At 44.1% G+C, this 20389-nt stretch overlaps 1 protein-coding gene across 2 annotated transcripts; it reads right to left on the reverse strand.

Moving 5' to 3' along the window:
- Nucleotides 1-74: 74 nt before the first annotated feature.
- AARS2 (alanyl-tRNA synthetase 2, mitochondrial) lies at nt 75-19213 on the reverse strand. Of its 2 annotated transcripts, XM_051997062.1 has the most exons (22): nt 16545-19213; nt 14448-14639; nt 13630-13775; nt 12828-12995; nt 10800-10944; nt 9572-9717; nt 9296-9404; nt 8044-8082; nt 7781-7892; nt 7226-7353; nt 6563-6713; nt 5834-6006; nt 5289-5402; nt 4977-5117; nt 3526-3663; nt 3312-3421; nt 3029-3137; nt 2731-2853; nt 2386-2496; nt 1728-1811; nt 1340-1450; nt 75-827 (listed from the first exon to the last, which is right to left on the reverse strand). In XM_051997062.1, exons 1-22 carry the CDS (start codon nt 16800-16802, stop codon nt 663-665), a joined length of 2973 nt encoding a protein of 990 aa, XP_051853022.1. In that variant the 5' UTR covers nt 16803-19213; the 3' UTR covers nt 75-662. The 2 variants fall into 2 exon arrangements, with proteins under 2 accessions (XP_051853022.1, XP_051853023.1); XM_051997063.1 differs by lacking the exons at nt 13630-13775; nt 16545-19213 and having other exon boundaries at nt 14448-14617.
- Nucleotides 19214-20389: the final 1176 nt, after the last annotated feature.

The raw sequence follows: 20389 nt of genomic DNA on the forward strand, positions 1-20389 counted from the left end.
GAAGATATCATTTCATCAGGGGGTCCTGTTGTGACCTTGGATGTCCTAGAGAGGACCAGCAGGAGGGACTCAAATGCAGAAATGTTGTTTAATTTTCAGTCTGATCTGAGTGTTCCCAGAGTGCCAGGGACCCAAGACCCTTACATTTTTAATTTTGGAGACCTCCCTGTGGCTCAGCCTGGTTTGATGCCATCTGCAGAGACTCTGAATCAATGGGGAGCAAGGGCTCAGATCCTAGGCTAGTCCCAAGTCCCTCCCGTCCCCCAGACAGGCCTGAGGGAACAAGCAGAAGTGATGGATGCCGAGAGCAGTTTGAGATGGGAGGGGAAAGGAAGGGCCCTTCCCTTCCTAGTAACAGCCTGGACAGTTTCCTCCTCCCTCTGAGGTGGAGGAGGAGCAGTTCCAAAATGCCATCATTCTCCATATATTTCTTTTTCCCTCTTCCCTGAGCTGTGAGGGAGCAGTTATCCTTCTGGGATCACCGAGTCTCAGAGGCCTGCCCCACAAAGGGAAAGCTGGCCCAGACAAAGGACCATGAGATAGTTATGCCTTGGCTCTTCTCATGTTCCTGCTTCTGTCTCCATCCCTGGTTTCTTAGTTGTTAGGCACTGGGCTCTGGCTCCTGCTCAACTGAGCAGCCTCTTCACCCCCAAAGTCCTGGGTTAGAGCTGGCTGAGGGCAAAGGATCGGGCAATGTTCAGCATGGCCTCCACATCACCAGTGTTGCCTGCGCCCTGTGCCACAACTCGGGAGCCCCAGGCCTTGCCTCCCATCTGGCTACACACAACCGATGCCCAGGTTTCAGCAGTGAAGGTAGGGACTGCATCCTAGAGAAAGAACAGAGAGGAACTGAACTTCCTACTGCCCCTCACCAGCCGCACACAGCTCCAGAAATGAACTTACTGGTGTGTGCCCTTATTTGTGGTTGGTCTTGTTAGGGAAATCACGTTAGAAGTCAGATTTAAGACAGGGAGGGGAGACAAGGAAAGCTATACTTAAACCTTGGGTTCACAAGACTCAGAGAATCAGGGACCAGGGGTATTGTCCCTGCTAAGTGACAGAGTCATAGAGCTTCAAATCATAAACAGGGTGGGAGAGAACATGTGAATATTGTTATACACTGGGATGAGTGGCTGAAGAATATTTTCTTTCTCTTGGTGGGCAGTGTTTTTAATAACAGGAAAAATTCCCTTCCCTGGATTATCTGTGAATCCTTTTCCTGTAGCTCCTCCCCATCCCAACTATTACTGGAGAAGAGATGGATAAAGAGATGTCAACATGGGCCAGATGACCTCTCCCATTTTAATTATTTAGCCAAGATACTGCCCTGTCCACTCACCTGAGCCACCTGACAGGCACACAGGACCTTCCCTGGGGCCTGGGCACTGAGCAGTAACACGGAGGTGCCAGGGACTTGCTCACACACCTGTTTCGCCACCTTCACTAGCAGCTGGGAACGTAGGGAGAATCATCCTGAGACATGGTGATTCAGTGGCCTCATGGTTCCCTATGGCCCTTTCCTTCACTAACTACTGGTCTTTTCCCACTAGTGTCCTCTTGACCCCTGGTTCTTTTCTCTCTAAAGATTCTCACTGCAACAATTCTTATTTCTATGACCCTTGTCTCTATCCCAGCTTCTTCCCTCCCTTCTCCTGAAGCCCAGCCATTTCCTCTGTTCCCCTCCCTCCTTAGGAGACCCCATCTTCTGACTGCTCCCTATGACACACCGAGAGGGACTCAGCCGGGACTGCATCTATAATGAAGGGCCCCACAGGGTGTCTCTCCAGAAGCTCCTGGGTTTTTGCTGTGGCCTAGAGAACAGAGAAGGGAGCAAGGGAATAGAGAGAGAGAGAAGAACATATTATCTAAGTGGGAAGTTGGAGAGAGGTGGAGAGGGGCAGTCCCAAAATGCTATCATTCTCCATATATTCCTTTTTCCCCCTTCCCTGAGCTGTGAGGGAGCAATTCCCACCCCAGGTATTCTAGCCTGATTTCAGCATTATTCCTTCCTCTTATCCTGGCCCGATACTTCCTATAGGTTCTGAGAAGCATGGCAAGGATTTTGAGGTGGTTAGCCCTCAGTGTTCTATAAAAACTATGTGAATTATGCTTCGGACTTCCACCATCCTAGACAAGCTGCTAGGCCTGGCCTCTTTCTCCCTTTTGCCTTGACTCCACATCATTCCAGACCTTCTTATTCTGGAAGTCTTCCTTATGACCAAAATCTGACTTTCCCATTTCCCACCCTGTAAAACTGCTCTGGACTGGTCTGGGCCAGTTCTGTGATGTATGCCGTCTATGTGATGAGGAAGCCATTTCTCTGCACATTCCAAGCTATGGGACAGGGCTCTGCCCCCATGTGCCCCCCACAGACTGTTCCCTTACCAGCTCCACCTCCAGTTTTCGGATGGCAGTGTTGGCACGACGCTGCAGCTTCTTCAGGACCGCCTGCAACTCTCGACGCTGCCACTGGGGCATCACAGCTGTGTCCACTGTCTGTGGTCAGAGAAGCCAGCATCACACCTACATTTCTAGTCTCACAGTGCTCCAGAGCAGAGGTAGGATTTGGGCCCAAGGCACCCACTCCAACACCTTCCCACTCAAAAATTCCCAGCAGAGTGTATCCAGTCTGGTCCCTCCCCGTTAACCTTCTTGGTAAGAGACAGAGGGACTTGGGAAGGGCTTGGACTGGTAGAAGGAAAGGGGTAAGAGATAGTACATGGTCCTCACATCACTGAGCCGTCCCACATCCTTTGATAATTGCTGAGCCATTCTGATATCTTGATTTCCCTGGCTCAATCGAGCTACAGCTGCTTCTACCTCTTCAGCCAGATTCTGACCAACGTCACGGGCCTGGCAAGTGGGAAAAAGGATTATCTATTAGCCACAATTACTCTTAAAATGACCTTCCTGTACCAAAGATCTTAAGGACTGTTGTGCTTTTTCCAGATTGCCTTCCTCAGCTAGGGATCCCTTCTCTTTTCACTTTCAACTTGTCTTTTCTCTCTCTTCCTGTGTGTTCACTGACCTGCTGGGCCTGCTCTCCAGTGACAGCCACCAAGCGGATGATGCCCTTGGACAGCTGTCGTTCCCCCACAATAGTCAGGTCCCCTATGGCCCCTGTGCGTAGGAGGTGCCTAGGGCAAAGGAAACAGAGATGGTTTGAGGAAAGACATTCAAGAGAAAAATCCAGATGTCCACTTTGGAAAATGGGGAAGAAGAGGTGGAAAGGTTAATGGGGAAAACGGAAACACCAAGACTGAGAGGAATGTAAGGCACAGGAGACAACGGGACAGAATGGGGTGACTCACGTGCCACAACACAGTTCTACGGAGGTGTGCAGTGCAGCCTGAGAGGTGGGGGCCAGGACACTGGCTACTGGTACCCCCACAGACACCACCCGAACAGGATCAGGGTATATCTGTGGCAGATGGAAGAGTAGGTACATTAAAGATCCTCACCTCAAAGAAAGAAGCTTTCTTTAATCTTCTACTGAATCCTTACCTTTCTTACTCTCCCTCTTACCTCATTAAGTGATCGTAAACCTGGAACTTGGGTGGTCAGCTCCAGAGCCACCTCAGCCATATACACAGGCTCATCCCTCCCCACAGCCTCTTGTATAGTTTTCTCTACTGTCTGAAGCTGCTTGGGTGTCAATGAGGCCTGGAGAAATAAGGAGAGGAGAGAGTGACTCCCCTGGACGTATTTCTTCATAAATAAGCATTTATGGTAGGTGGCTCAATAACTGGTGGATCTGATGATTCTCAAACCAGTGAATTAGGTAAGAGATCTGTTAATCAAAAACTGAATTCATTGTTATAAGTTGATCTAAAGAAGAAAAGGACCAGATTTCTGCCTTTAGGAATCTTATAATCTACAAAGTAAGGGAGCTCTATTCATAATCATCATCCTAGATAACAACTATAACACTAAGTGCAATATGGTACATTTAGTATAAACTGAACATGAGTGCTAAGGGGATGCTAAGTAAAGAGAAAGGCTGAGATATCGGATGGCTACCCAAAGGATTCCTGAAGGGATGGGTTTTGAGCCAGACACAGAAAGAGGAGAAAGACATAGGTGGGCAGAGAAAAGGGAAGTGATCTCTAAAATGTACTAAATAAGCAAATTATGTAGACAGGAAGAACAGATGCTCTTTCACCTTCACTCAATTAGGTCTGATGTGTCTTCCATGAAGAACTCATGGGATAAACAATGTCAGAGCTAGAAGGGAACCACATAGCCTACCAGTCTCATTTTGAAGGAGGGGAAACAAAGATCTAACTAAAGGTATCTATTTGTAGATGTTTTATGTATTATTATATAATATTTATGTATATATTATGCAATGCCATTGACCTCCCTATCTTTACTCTGTCACATAATCAGAGCAGGAAAAGATTCCAGTGGTCTAGTCCAATCCAGCCCTAAAAAAAATGCCCTCTAGAACTCTCCTAATATGTGGCTTTCAAGCCTCTGCTTGGAGACCTCTACATCTTAGGGCCCACACCCTTTTCTTTTTTTGAAACAAATGGAATTAAGTGACTTACCCAGAGTTACACTTGCTATTAAGCATCTGAGGCCAGATTTGAACTCTGGTCCTCCTGACTTTAGGGCTGGTGCTCTATCCATTGAACCACTTCTTTTGAGCAGCTCTCATCAGGAAGTTCTTGTATCAAGCCCAAGTCTGCTTCTCTGAAGCTTCTACCAACTACTCCCTCCTCTGTCCTCTCGGACCAAGGAGAATAACTCTGGCCCCTGGTTCCCCTGCCAATCCTTTGGAAGATGGTTACCATGTCCCTTCCTAAGTCTTCTCTCCTCCATGCAGAATATCTCCAGTTCTTTTAACTGATCCTCATATGGCAGGGGCTGTACTCTTTCAGAGGAGTCTAGTGTGCCCACCTCAAAATTAATGCTTGTGCCCTTCATACTACCCTCAGACCCACATACCCTCCCCCAAACCTTGTCCTGCTTACTAGTGTGGACACATCAAAGCGAAGTCTCTCGGGACTGAGGTGGGAGCCACACTGCTCAGTGCCTGGGCCTAGCTCCTGCCTCAGGGCCCAGCTCAGCAAATGGGTAGCTGTATGTTTCTTCATGCAACCCAGACGCCACTCCTACAATACAAGAATTCTCACAATTAACCTGGGAAAGGAAGGTGAAGGGAAAGGGGTGAGCAGGGAGGCAGGTGGGGCATGGCTCAGCCAAGGAAGTTCTAGGACATCCTTCTTCCCTTCTGCTCTTAGTCCCAAGAAGCCTTGAAAAGTGGGATGGTAGGAGGGTCTTACCTCATCTACATACAGCTGTACCTGGTCTCCCACCTTCAAGGTTTCAGGGGCTATCACCTCATGTAGAATGAAACCTCCATACGTCTGGGCCCCAATGACTGGGAACAGCACATCCTCAAGGAAACATAGAAAGACAAGATCCTTCACTTTCAGTCTTTTCCATGGCCCCATCTCCTTCCCTCACAGCTCTACTACCAGCAGAGCAACCAAACTCTCAGGCTGACCTGCTCTGGGATTCAAGGGAGATGAAAGGGAGAGGGGGATCTAGTCATGAGGATGTATATAGAGGGATAATCAGCAGATATGGAGTCTATTCGATATCTATTCGATGAATATTTAGTGAGGGCGAGACACTGTGGAATAGTGATGAAAAAGACAATTTCTGCTCTCAAAGAGCCTACAGCGGTAGAAAGGATATCTTGTATCTTACAAGAGGTAGAAAGCAATGTTATAGAAACTCAGAGGGGAGAGATGAGTGCGATAAAGCATGATTGGGGAAGAATATGATTGGGGAGAAATCAGTGGGGTAACAGAGCCTGACTCACTTGTTGCCCTTTGCATATCAGGTAGCCACGATCAGAAGCCTGGCCCCCTTGCTCAGCATAGAAGCAGGTTTTATCCAGGAGGAGGCCACAACGTTGACCCCCTCCAACTGAGTCTATGGCCACCCCATCCAGGTTATACAACCGTATTATCTCAGCTTCACAGGTTCCAAATTCTGCAGGGAAGAAGAGAAAAATGGAGTCAATGCTAGGAGAAGGAAGGTAAGCTAGGATGAACATTGGGTTTATGGGGAGTCTGCTGATTCATGAAGGGATTGGACTAGATCTGCTCTTCAGGATCTGGGTCTGTGAACTTAAAAGAATTTTTTTTTGATAACTATACTTTAACATGATTGGTTTCTTTTGTAACTATGTATTTTATTCCATTAAAAACGTTATTTTGAGAAGGGGGCCATGGTTTTCACTAGACTATTGAAAAGGCCCATGATACAAAAAAGGCAAGAACCTCTGGACTGGATGATTTCTAAGGTTCTTTTCTGTTTTAGGCCCTAAGAGATTTAGTCATCCGTTCCATTCTGCTGGGAAGATAGAAATAGGTGATGAGTCCACAGCGACATCTGGTGGCTCCCTTTGAACAGTGGGTATGGTAGTGGTCGTACCTTTTTATCAGGACAGTTCCCCTACTAAAGTCACTTGTGAGTAGAAGGGGGAGGGAAAAAACAGGTCCCTAAACTATAACTCCCTCACCCCTCTTCCCACATGGACTCTCACCATAACACCCATTAGGAAGCAATGAGTAATTATACTTGGAGGAGTCATCCGTCGGGGGGACCCCTTGCTTCTGCAGATGGCCCAGGGCATGGACATCCAGGCACAATTCCAATTTCTCCGCTGGCTTTGCCTGTTGAGCTTGGCTCCGACGCTATAGGGTAAAGTGAAGAGGACAGTAAAGGCTAGATCCTCTAGTGATGGGATGGTTCAGGTCACTCAGGGAGGTCTTGAGAGACACCCTGACCCAGGATATAACAGGTCCCAAAGCTGAAACAATCTCAATGTCCTTAGAACCATAGCCACTTCTCACCTCTCACTTCTATTTTTAAAATAGGAGAACTTTAGGGAGAAATGAACCTGTCATTCAGCCCCTTTGCTCCATGTCTCTATACTGATGGACCCGGCAACCCAGCATTTGCTCTTATTTCTGTCTATGGTTTATGACTAGAGAACATATAGATAAGGTCTGTCTCTCCCAGAGTGGAGCTCGTTGAGTGTGGGGACCAGGTCTCCTTTAGTTCTCCCACCGGTCATAGCCTTCCACACAAAGGGATGTTTAGGATAGGTGGAAGAGACCCTCCTCCGGGGACCAAGAGAACATGTGAGAAAGTGACTTGGATTCTAGCATTTAGCTAGTTGTGCTTCCCTGAGTCATCCAATTACCTGGGCCTCCTCCTGAGAGAGTTGCTGCAGACCAGCTGAGTCCAGCTGGATACCTTTCTCCTCCAGCATCAGCCCCACCAGGTCCAAGGGCAGCCCCAGGTTCCCAGATAAAGACCAAGCTACTTCAGCTTAAAGAAAAAAGGGGCCAAGAACATAAGAGATAAAAGAAAGGGAAGGGAATGGATAAAGAGAGGGAAGGAAGGCCTTCTAATCCCAGACTCTGCTTGGCTCCCAGGCCCTGGCACGGTGGTCTCTCAACTTAGTATCAAAGCAAAGTGTCTAGACTGGAAGATCCTTAGTACATAAGGATAACCAGAAGCTTTATTTAGGTTACTCTAAGAGCTCTGCTACTCTAGATGTTAGAGGGGGGCATTCTAGATTAAGAACATAGAGACAGAAGTAGGAGAGCATCACACTAGGAGTTGGGGGGAGAGGAGGAAAGCAGGTTCCAAGGTGGGCAGGGGGATGAGCTAGAGAGCAGGGATGGCAATAGATCATGCTTTCTGAAGCTGTTCCCTACCCCTACCCTACCACTCTTGCCCAGACCGTGCTTACCTGGGAACAATTCAGAGGGGCCCAGCTGACTTAGGGTTCGCTCGATGACGCGGCGGCCTCGTTCTAGGCAGGATAGGAAGGCGCCTTCTTCCTCTGTGATCAAGCTGACAATCTTGAGGAGGTGGGAAGAGGAATGAGAGCAAAGGAAGGGAGATAGGTCCATTTACCTGAGGAGGTTGGGACCCTCTTGCCATATAGCTATTTAGACCCAAGCTTCTCCTTCCATATAAGCCCCACCCTTCCACCCCACCAGAATCCCCTACCTGAGAACTGTTCTTCTGCAGCTCTGGGTAGGCATCTCCCTGGGAGGAAGAAGAAAAGGCATAGGCAGGAAGGTAGGGGTTACAGGAGGCCTTAGATGGCTGAGGATTAGCATGTTATCATATAACCACAGTGTGAGATCCTGCCTTCTGCAAAGATCAGGCTCGTAGGCCTTACTCAAAACAGGAGCTGGGTGATTACTCAGCCCCCCAGCCCACCCTAAGATTGATTTCCCAGGCCTTTCTTGAGGTAAGGCTTGAGGTAAGAAAAGCAGCAGCTAAATCACAACTGGGGCCAGAGCAGGACAAGGAGACCACAAGGACACCAACAGGTAGGACTGATGTGTTATAATCATGACCAGAGATAAAAGCCAGGTTCTACTCCCAGAGGTGAGGGAGATGGGCCAGGAGAAAGAAGTTCTTCCATGTCCTCAATCTCATTCACCCTCTCTCCCATCCTCTAGATAACGCAGAAGGTTAGACCTGGAGGGACTTCAGAACCATTTAATCTCACAGTTTCCTTCCAAAGACAAAGAAACAAAGGGTCCTGGAGTGGCTTGCCCAGGATCACACGGCTAGAACACAGGCTGACCACCAGTTTTGTGCTCCTCCTTTCACACACTAGGTTGCCTTCCTCTGGGCCTGCCATGTAACTAACCACTCTATTCTTTCCTGCTCCAGCCCCTAATCACAGAATTAAGAGAATTAGAAATAATCCTAGAAATAACCCATACTCAAATAAGAAACCCCTCTGCAACATTCTCATGAAGTGATCATCTACTACTTTCCAGTGACCAGATGGCTCAGTGAATAGGGTTGGAGTCAGGAAAACTTCAGTTCAAATTCTTATTAGTCATGTGACTCTGGACAAATCATTTCATCTCAGTCTGCTTTGATTTTCTCAATTGTAAAATGGGGATAATGATAGCTTCTATCTTCCAAGGAGAAGATGAGAATAAAATAAGATAAAGTTTGCAAAATGCTTTGTAAACTCTAACATGATTTGGCAATGTTAGCTATCATTATTATTATTATTATGAGTTATGAAATGAGAATTTCCCTGACTTCCTTGTTCACTGGATACTGGATCCTTGGTTCCAGTGTATGTATTTTACACTGTTTCTGGCCCTAATGACAAGGAAATTGAGGGGTGAAGAGCCCTAAGTGCCCCAAATTCAGATAGTGTCTAGGCAAATATCACCTGGATAATCATCTCAGGGGCTAAGGGGGTATTGGGTGGAAGCTCTGCTCTTACCAGAATCTCCACAACGACGGGCACCAGGCTGCTCAGGAAGCCCGGAGGTGCCTGCAGTACCTCTGACGAGAAACGAATGGCTCGGCGAAGGATTTGGCGGAGAATCAGTCTGAAAGCAGAGGACACAGATACAGACATGGAAACATCCCCTCTCCCCATCAGTAGGCTTATATATTGGATATATCAAGGGATTCCACTCCTTTACCATGATAGCTCTCCAGGTCTGTTCTTCCCTCCCCATAACCCTGTAGCCCCATATGGGCCTTTGAGACTTACGAGGCTCCAGTCATGCCGGGGTAAACGCCATCAGCCATACAGATACTCAGGGTGCGGACATGGTCTGCCACCACACGATATGCCATGTCTGTGCGTCCCTCATCTGCCACCCCTATGCGGCCCTGGTATGGGGGTGCCCTGCAGCCCTGGACGGTGATGAGAAGCATATCTTGGGTCAGCCAATATAATACATCATACTTCTGATCTCATCTCCCCAGACAAGAGCAAACTTGAGGCACATTTAAAATCTGACACAACGTGTGTCTGTGTGTGTGTGTGTGTGTGTATATTGAATGATGGGGTAGATAGTAGGTAGAACAAGGGGAAGGACAAAAAGAAGCAGAAGCTTTCATGAGCTCTATTCATGTGCCCTACCTATAGCTGACCACATCACATGGTCTGGCAAGGAGGTAGAAAATCAGGATCTCAGTCAATCAAGTTTTTGCCAAGTACCCACTGTACTAAAAGTAGTCGCAGGACTTAATTCATCTCCCTCTAATTTTTATAACCTGTGTGTCATTTAACTTCCTTGGGCCTCAGATTGCTCATTTTTGAAACAGGAGGCCTCAAAGGCCTATTAAATCCTTTCTAGTTCTAGCTTTTAAGTATAAAAACCCATTACCTGCCTTCACGGAGTTTAACATTTAGATAGTGGTCACAGGATCTAAAGGGCTTTAGAACTGGAAAGAACCCGAAGACCAATCCAACCTACTGACCTTATAGAAACAAAAGCTGGGACCTAGAGAAGGTCAATGACTTGTCTGGGTAATAAGTGGCCAAGCTGAGATTCAAAGCCAAACCTTCAGCCAATCCCCAGGCTCTGCCCTCTATCACATGCACAAGTTGTAGATTGAAAGAGTCCTTCCTTAGGAGGTGATCTAGTCCAAATACCTGTTTTTTAAGTGAGGACACTGAAGTGCCAAGAAGAAAACAGGCTTGATTGAGGTCACAATTGTAAGCAGCAGAACTGGGATCTGACCCTTGGGCATAAGACAAGCCCACGAAAGGCAAACAGCACTGAGCAGGAAATGAACCACTCATGCCAAATCCTTGTCCCGGCTCTATTGTGGATGTGCTTTGTGACTTTGGGATGGCTACTGCTCTTTGTCACCCTGAAGTGCCCACAAGCAGGATCTGGGCAGGGTGGGTGTGGGAAAGGCTGGGTTTGGTCTTGGGTCCAAGCAGGACAGGTCAGAGGGATCTCTTAGGGGGTGACGGGGAAAGGTACCTGGTGTATAGCTGTAAGCAGTGGGGAGAAGAGATCTGTATCATAAGTAGAATGTTTGTTCTGCAACACGGCTACCAGCCTTTCCAGGCCCATGCCAGTGTCCACATGCCGCTGGGGCAGGGGTTGCAGGCTTCCATCTGCTTCCCTGATGAGAACAGGTTAGTTAACCAAGGGCTTATATGCATTGATAGTTCCCTCAGAGAGATGATTCCCTCAGAGTTCTAAGCATGAGGTAAAATACTATGGAAAGGGAAAGAGTGATGGCAACAGTGGTAGGGACCTGATCAGCCCTCCCTGCAGGGCTAGGCATCAGGACTCTTGGCCACCAATCACGACCATCAATGGAGGCAGTCACCTTCTTGTTTCAGTTCTGCTTTTCCCATTAGGATTCAGAATTCCTTTCCTAGGCAAGTATATCTCAATGTCAGCTTCTGTTTCTACATATCCTTCACCTTTATCTCTTGCAACTTTAGAACGAGATAGGATCTTAGAAATCATATAATGTAATGATCTTAAAACTGTTTAACATGAGCTGTGAATAAGGGCTTAGTGAGAAAATGTCAATATTGAGAGAAGTAGTCTTTTGAGAATATTAAGCAAAAAGTTATATGTATTGAAACAACTGGAAAGATAGATTTCTAAGTCTTTTATACAAATTGTAGTGATTTTAAATGGAATTTCTATTTCTACTATATTTTGTTGGCATTATATATACTGATGATTTTTGTGGATTCTATATTCTGCAAGTTGATGAAATTGTTTCAATTAATCTTCTTGTTGACTTCTTAGCATTCTTTAAGTACATTATTATTTCATCTGCAAAAAGTGAGGATTATATTTCTTCTTTACTTATAATAATTCCCCAGTTTCTTTTTCTTATCTTATTGTTATATCCAGTATTTCTAGTATGTAAAATAGTAGTGACAAGAAATATCCTTGCTTTGCCTTTGAATTTATTGGAAAGGATTCTAGTTTATCTCTGTGACAAATAATAGTAGCTTTTGATTTTAGATATACACCATTTATTATTTTAAGGAAAAGATCACTTATTTTTTCTATTTTTTGCTACTGTTTTTTAATAAAAATGTTATATTTTGAAAAACACAAAACCAAAACTTTTTTGTATCTATTGATATAATCATAATTTTTATTAATTTTATTAACATTTTTAAGTTTATAGTTTTCCTAATATTAAACCAGACCCAGAAGAACTACAATATTAATATCATAAAAATGAACATTTTAAAAGAAATTTTATAAACTGATGAAGAATGATATAGGCAGAAGCAGGAAAACAATTTTTACAATGACAATATTGTAAAAACAACTCTTGAGAACTTGCTTTAAGAACTATCAATACAATAATGATTCAGAATTTCAGAAGGCTGATGATGTGACAGCTCTTTACATAAATTTAGAATTTTGTGGAATGAAATATGCATACAAGTATACAGCCATTGAAATATTTTTTTTTTTTTTACTTTGCTAAGCATGTTTGTTCCAAGAAATATTTTCCTTTTTCCCCCCTTTACAGGGTGGGGTCAGAGGCAGAAAAATATTTAAAAAAAAAATTAGAGATGGGGAGGAGTGCTACAGATATAAACTGTTGTATGCACTTTTAGGTGAGATTACTATATTGCTATTTTTATTTGTTATATTCTATTACAAATTATCTCTCATGAAGTAGGAGTGATTTGTCATGAATGACACATTAAACTTTTTTTAAAAAAGAAAAAAAAAGATATATATTCCATATCGCAACAATTTGGTATGAAATTTGGCTTATTTCCATTAAAGTTTATTTAACTCTCCCTTTCATCCCGCTGTTACAGGTGGACCTTTTAGATCTCTGGGATCCCAGAATAACAATCACAGTGTCCATCAATCCATTTCAGGCCCAATGCTTGGGAAACTCTAATCCAATCTAATATCTTGCCCATATTCATACAGGTAATTAATGGGACCGGAATCCAGGTTTCCTGATGCCCAGGTCAGCATTATTTCCATGATACCATGCTACTTTGTTACCTGTTGTACTGCATGAAGACAAGATTCCAGAGTTCTACTAGTTGGGGAGGACCCACTCCTGCTGATAGATCATAGTGGATTTCAGTACATGGTCCACAAGGTCCTATTTCACCCATCTCCCAGAAGTTCTCCATTGACCCAAAGGGAAGCACTCGAGTAGAAGGTACCCTAGGTTAAGTGGGGGGAAAAAACAGCTGAGTATTGGTGGTGTTAAGTATCTACAGGAAAATCTAGAGTCTTGAGCTATAAATAGCTTGAACTATGACTTGTCAGCTTCAGCTTGGGGTCTTCTAAGGCAAGAGCTGGGGCAAGGCATTTGTGGATACTAAGTCAAGTTTGAAAATTATTCATCTACAAGAATCAGGGCAAGGCATTTGTGGATCCTAGGTCAAGTTTGAAAATTATTCATCTACAAGAATCGGGGCAAGGCATTTGTGGATCCTAGGTCAAGTTTGAAAATTATTCTTCCTTTGGAGACTTTCATTGTAACACAAGTTGACTCATCACAATATAAATATCTGGCTGTCACAGAGAACAAGATTATCTGGTGTTTTAAATGGGGCTATTACACAGAGTAATATTTTAAAATGTCCTTCATTTCTAATACCTTCTCAATGTGTACTGTGCCCTGCAAAAATGCCTATCTTGCTTATTCTTAATTTTGAATGTGCTTAAATACTGGAAATCTTTACTCCTCCCCTTTCCCTTTTTTTCCCCAAAGAACCAAAAATACAGGATGCAAATTGGCAGCTTTCCAAAGACTTAGTCTCATAATTTTAGAACTCTTCAATACCATGCTTACCCCAAGCTGAGCCAGATATCCCTGCTTTCGTGGTCTGGGGCCAACCCTTCAGAAGGGTTACCATCAAAGTAGGTAACCCACAGCCTATCCTGGGGAATTCCATAGACTTGGGTTAACAGCTCCCAGGCCATGCTGCAGGCCTCTTCCTAAGTAAAGAATGATAGTGTTAAGGGGAAATCCCCTTCTGTAATCACACTATATAACCCAGCCCTTTCTTTGTACTACATTCATTTAAATTATATTTCTTGTCTTCCTGAACCAACCACATATATTCTTGTTTCTAAATTTTGCCCTAAGGTATCCTCTCCCTCTGAGATGTCCTCCCTTTTACTTTTTTGGCTTCCATAAATTTTAGGCTTTCTTAAGAACCTAGTTGAAGTCCCACTTCCTCCAAAAGAATTTTTTTGGATATCCTAGCCTTCAGAAAACCCTACCTCCTACAGAGTACTTTGAGTCTGTATCCTTCATTCAGTAGCTATTTGACACAGGAACATAGGAAATATGTGCTCATTTGTGTTCTCCCCTATGTCTGATTCAGAGATTTACACAAAGGAAGTCTGAAGGACAGAGGAAGGAACAGGTTTCTACTGACTTATGACACCTTTCTCTGATAAATTTTTTTTATTTTTATTTTTGGTTGAGTCAGTTGAGGTTAAGTGACTTACCCAGAGTCATAAAGCTAGGAAGTTTTAAGTATCAGATTTGAACTCAGATCCTCCTGACTTCAGAGCTGTTACTCCATCCATTGTGCTAGCTGCCCCTCTCAACTAAATCTTGAATTTTTTTTTTCCTGATTGCAATATCTTCTATCGACTCACCTTAAAGTATTCCCCTCCAAATGCCCAGTTGCCAAGCATCTCAAAAAAGGTGTGGTGAGAAAGGTCTCGGCCCACATCCTCTAGGTCATTATGCTTTCCTCCTGTCCGAACACACTTCTGGCTGTTGGCTACTCGACGGAACCGTGCCAACTCACTTCGAGGGTCCACTGTGCCCAAGAAGATTGGTTTGAACTAGGATCAAAGTACATGTAAGTGGATTCCACAATTAATAACTCACACTTTATTGTTACACATATAATCTTTTCTCATCCTCATAACAACCTGGGGAGACAATAGTAAACAACAATAGACAATCCCCATGTTTCCATGTAGGCGGCTAAGTCCCAACCAGATTAAATGATTTGCCCAAAGATGGACACTTATCAGCTAATTGGCTGAGTCAGGACCCACACTTAGACTCCGATCCTAGCCCAAGCCATATTCCATTATGTCATGCTCCCACGTTGCTAGCCAAGTATAGAAAAGATGGAAAGTGGGCTCAGAATGACTTCTTATTGGATGGGGGAAAGATACTACTCTGTTGTTGCCTCTAAAATGAGGATGAGTATCATGGTGAGAAATAGAAAGAGGTCCCATTTGGCTCAAAGAGTATGGAAGGAAAGCTAGAAAGATAGCTAAGGATCAGGTTTTGAAGGGCTTTAAAAACTAAAGAGAGTTTATATTTTAACTTAGAAGTGACAGGGAACAACCAGCGATAATTATGTAGGATAGTGACATGGTCAGACCATGCTTAAGAAAAATCACTTACATAGTAGGGTATGGGATGAATGGGAGTAGAGAGAGACTTGAGGCAGAGAGACTAATTCAGAAACAGTTGAAGTAATCTAGATGAGAGGTAATGAAGGAAGTGATCAGAAAGTGAGATAAGGAAATCTTGTCACTGATTGGACATAAGGGACAAGGAAAAATGAAGAATCAAGAATAATTTCAGGATTAAAAATCTTGGAAGCTGGAAGGATGGTCATGTATTTGATAAGTGTTTGGAAGAGGGGAGAGCCTAAAGAAAAAAGAAAATAAGAAAATAAGTTCTGTTTTAGACATGTTGAGTTTGAGATGTCTCTGGGATATTCAGTTTTAAATGCTATATATAAGTGGAGATGCAGAAAAAGACTGGTAATATAAATCCACACAGAATATAAATTGCATGAGGGAAGGAATTCTCTCCTTTGTAGTTGTATCCCCAGAGTATAGCAAAAGGCTTGGCACATAGTAGGTGCTTAATAAATAGTGGATGGTTCATTTGTGGCTCAATCACTTTTCAGTGATGTCAGACTCTTCAAGACCCCATTTGGCAAGGATAATGAAAGGTCTGCCATTTGCTTCTCCAGCTCATTTACAGCTGAGTAAACTGAGGGCAATAGGATTAAGTGCCTTGTCTAGGATCATACAACTAGTAAATTCAGATTTGAACTCAGAAAGTTGAGTCTTCCTGACTTCAGGCCTGGAACTTTATTCATTGTGCCATCCCGTTGTAATTATTATTATTATTAATGTAGTAGTAGTAGCAGCAGCAGCTACCATAGTAGCAGCTACTACTTTACTATGTAAAGGTACATAGACCTTTAAGATTTAAAAAGCACTTTAACAAGTTAATTTATGTGAAATTCACCACAATCCAGAGTTAGATGCTATTATATCCATTTTAGAAATATTGATTGAACCAAATTAAGTGATTTTCCCGCTGGCTGAAGCAGACCTCAACCGTTTCCAACACCACTTCTTTACTACAAGAAGCTGAAAGCTGGATTCCCCCCGGTGTCTCCTCATTTCCGAGTCTTTCCCCACATGGGTAATTTTAGCACTAGGAAACCGCTCCCACCTTTTCTTCAGGCAAAAGGCCCGGAGCGTGGACCACCAACCTAATTCTCAAAATTAGCCCCCCCCCATGGCGCCTACGTGCCGCCCCCGAGTCCCCGGGCCTCGCCTCCTACTCGGCTTTTCTTTACTTTTCCCATTCGCGCCTCAGATAGGCCCCACCCTCTCGGCTCCCATCCACTCAGCTTCCTCCAGTCCCTCTTCCAAGCCCCGCCCCCCGCAGCTCACGTCTCGCTCCCTCTCCAGAGGTCCCGTCCCCACCTGGTTCATTCCCGCATTGACAAAGAGGAGACCGGGGTCGCTTCTAGGCCGTACGGAAGCAGAGGGCACTAGCTGGTGGCCGTAACGATCCCGGAAGAAATGAAGGAAGGCAGTTCTCACGGCCGAGGCCGAAGGTTGAGGAGGGCTGGAGGAAAGCTGACGGTGGCGTGTCCGGGCTCCTGAGCAGGGCCTTTTCCATCCCGGTACCCTTCGGAGTGCTTGCTGCAGACAGCCTGTCGCCGCCAACGCTGCCGCCATTTTTCTTTCTGGCAGAAGCTTCTAAGGTTAAAAGTCGTGTTTACCGCGTGAAGGAGATTACGGCAAGTGAGCAGGGACATTTTTTGCAGCGACCTCTGCTGGGACCAGGACCTTCACATTTTAGCGCTAAGAATTTCAACATGTGTTTCCTCGCCGGAATTTATTTCATATCATATATGAGATCGATATAAAACTGGAAAGGATTTTCAAAGTCATCTAAACCAGCTTCCTCACATTTTACAGATGAGGGAACTGGGTCCCAGAGGATTAGAGTTCAATGAATTGTCCAAGGACAAAACCAAGATTTTAATCAATCAAAGTGACACCCCAATAATAGCAACATTTTTATTTTATTTTCTGGTCGATAGAGAACTAGTCTTGGCGTCAGGAAGGCATTCAAAACAAAGGTAGGGTTTGAATTTAGGATTCCCTGCCTCCAAATCCAGGGCTTTGCCTTTGTTAGGAACTGAACTGCAGTGGAAACAAACCTTATTGAGTCATGGTTGCTGGCACATCCTTTCATATCGCTGAATTTCAGTTTCCCTCTGGAAAAAATGAACATAATAGTATTTTCATTGCTTGTCAGCAGTATTGTGTTGAGGCAAGCACTTTGTAACCTTAAAGCACTATAGGAATGTGAATTATTATGAAATTTAGAACTAACTTATTTTTGCATGGGAGTAAACTGAGGCCAAAGGAGAGTGAATGATTTGCCTGTGGAGTAATCAGCAGAGCTAAAAGGCAACCCCATATCTTTTGAGTTCAAACCACACATTCGTTCAAAAACCATTTGTTAAGTGCTTAGCATCTTGTAGAACCCTGTGCTAAACTTTGGGGGATGTAGGACCCTGAGCCACAGAATTATAGCTTCATCCCAGGGGAGAATGAATGCTTTGTCAGTTGTGAGGGGTTATAGAGTTCGGGAGTTGGCAGACTCCAGCCTTCGGGCCAGATCTGGCTCGCTGCCTCTTTTGTACAGCCTATGAACTAAGAATGGGTTTTACATTTTTAAATAAGGATTATATTAAAAATGTAAACATCATTCTTAGCTTGATAGCTGCATACAAACCAGTGGCAGGTTGGATTTGGTCCAGAGGCCATAGTTTGCAGATCTCTGGCAGAGTTATATGTAATTTAATAATAACTTTTATTACTGGGGCCTAGGGAGACAAGGCATGGAATGAGGGAGGAGGAAGAAGGGGCTCTGGCTTCAGGCCTTCATTCCTTCCATGGTGCCTCCATCCTTTGTGGAGAAAGTTCCACACCTGGAGTCTATTTCAGGCCCCTCTTAAGTGGCAGCCAGTCTGGCAGGAAGAACAGAGGCAGTCCCAGACTTTTTTTTTGCTCAGCATCATTTCCTGCCTTTATTAATTGCCTAATCACATTTGGCCCCTATCCTCTCAGGGCTTTTTAATTTACCACCAATTAGAGAGGATCCAGGTCAGCATAGCCTGGCAGTCCACTAATAGGTAGAGAGATGCCTCTTTTCACAGGCCTCCTGTGATTTTTTTTTTTTTTTCTTCCTTTTTAGACTTGGAAGGGGGAAGGGAGCAACAGAAGTCTGTGATACCTGCTGCCCTCCTCTTCAATTTCCAAATGGGCAGGTTGCTGACTCTCTCAGAGCCTCAGTTTCCCCATCTGAAAATTGACTAAATGCATCTATCTTCTCTTATTTTCACTTTAGGGTTCTATTCCCTACTTTTCCCCACATTATTTGTGCTCTTGGCATCTTTCCTCTTCTTTTACCACAGAATACTAGTAGACAGAATAAGTCACTTTTGACCTCCTGGTGCCAGGTCTGCATCTTGCTGTTTTTTGTTTTCCCTAATGAAGATTCTTTCAGCATTTCGTCAGAAAGCATGCATTGCTGTGATATTGTGTCAAGTAAATAAATGAAAATTTTGCCACTGTCCCTTGGCTTTTAGAGATGAACTCTTTTGTATACCAAAAGGTGAGGTGGCTTCTTTGGAAGTGAGCTCTCATTGCCTGCCCATGTGGTTCCAGAGTAATTTGTATGAGTTTTCCTCAAGCCTTTGACTATTTCCAAATTGCTGACTTCATAATCCTTTGCTATTTCTTGAATGGGAGAAAGTTTTTCCTTTGGTAATGGTAAATTTTATTTATTTATTTATTTTTGACATTCCCTATGCTGGAGCTATAGAAGGTGAGGACTTCATTCTACATGGGGACAAGTAGATAGAGGGCATGCCATGTGACTCCAATGTGACCTATTTCTGTCACTGTGGACATGGGGAAACTTGTATGAAATTTTTGCTTTTTTTGTTATTGTTCAAGCCTCTTCTCACATGTTCTAGAGAGTTTTTCAGCTTTTTTCCTATAAATATGGTAGGAGGGAAAAAAAACACAAATTCCAACCTTAATTAAATTATATATGCAGTAGCACCAAGACCTTTACTCTTAACTCCTAAAAATATATATTACAATACAATAAACATTTATTAAGTGTCTTCTGTGTGCCAGGAATTGACCTGGAGATACAAGTAAGTAAAAGAAAGTCAACAGTCTCTACCCTCAAGGAGCTTACAGTTTAATAGGGTAAACTGAAAAGGGAGTGAGGATGACAGAAGGTACCCAGTGTGTGTGAGACGGATGAAAATGTTGGAGTCCACACCAAGCAGCACAACTAGCAGCAAAGAAAGTTACCTGGGGTTTTTATTTATTTATGTTTTGCTTTGCCCTGTAATTAGAGAAGCAAATTGAAGTGAAGAAACAGCTTTATTTGAAATAATTCCAAATGAATGGAATGTGTCCCAGAAGAGCAAGCTCTGGATTTGCAATCAGGATTTGCATCCCACCGTACCACATAGCCACCCTTCTGTCTGTTACTGCTTTTCTTCACTAAGGCCATGAGGCTGCCTCATAAGGTGGAAGGTTTCCCAGAGCCTGCCCTTACCCCTCTGCTCCACCTCAGCCAATGAGTCTGAGTCCTTTGCTTAGTTCAAACATGATTCTGCTTTGTCTGCTGCTGCTATCGTGCTTCTTCCCTTGCTTCAGCTCTCTCATCCTCTCCACAGCCTCCCTTTTGTCCAGCACACCATCTTGGGAAGGTATAGGGGAAAGGCAGAAACAAGCATTTGGCCATTGGTCACTGTAGCATCATTGCTTAATACTAGGCCAGGTTTCTCCTTTCACCAAAACTGCCTAATAGTCCCAGGAAAAATCATTAAGGTGTTACCTTTTCTGTGATAGATCTCCCCATCCTTCTGCTCCCTCCCTTCTCAAATTACCTTGTATTTAGTTATTATGTGTCTGCTGTATCCCCTTCCTATTCCCACCAAGTTCCCTGGAGGCAGGTTCTTTTTGGTTTTTATTTTCCCAATCTTAGTGCCAGGGTTTAATAAATGTTTGTCATTATTGATCCTGAGGTCTTTCCAGAGCAAGAGGTCTGGCCATTGTTGCCATTTTCTCAGTGCTGAAAATTTACCTTACCCCATCACCAGCTACCAAAAAGCCTATGGCAGAGATTCCTCATGAGAAGAGGGATTAGATCACCTCTATGGGAGGTACTTCTTCAATTTGGGGTTTTCCTGCCAAGCTTTCTCTCCTGTGGGACCAACAATCACTGG

This window comes from Antechinus flavipes, chromosome 4 (assembly GCF_016432865.1).
Source record: "Antechinus flavipes isolate AdamAnt ecotype Samford, QLD, Australia chromosome 4, AdamAnt_v2, whole genome shotgun sequence".
Classification (NCBI taxonomy): Eukaryota; Metazoa; Chordata; class Mammalia; order Dasyuromorphia; family Dasyuridae; genus Antechinus; species Antechinus flavipes.

What these genes read in the sequence shown, in the direction of transcription:
- AARS2 (XM_051997062.1), bottom strand. Translation starts at nt 16,802, where the DNA reads ATGGCGGCAGCGTTGGCGGCGACAGGCTGTCTGCAGCAAGCACTCCGA. An exon ending in GATATCTGGCTCAGCTTGGG is followed by an intron (nt 12,996 to 13,629) that starts GTAAGCATGGTA and finishes CACTTAACCTAG; the next exon opens with GGTACCTTCTACTCGAGTGC. An exon ending in TCCCGGCTGAGTCCCTCTCG is followed by an intron (nt 1,451 to 1,727) that starts GTGTGTCATAGG and finishes CTACGTTCCCAG; the next exon opens with CTGCTAGTGAAGGTGGCGAA.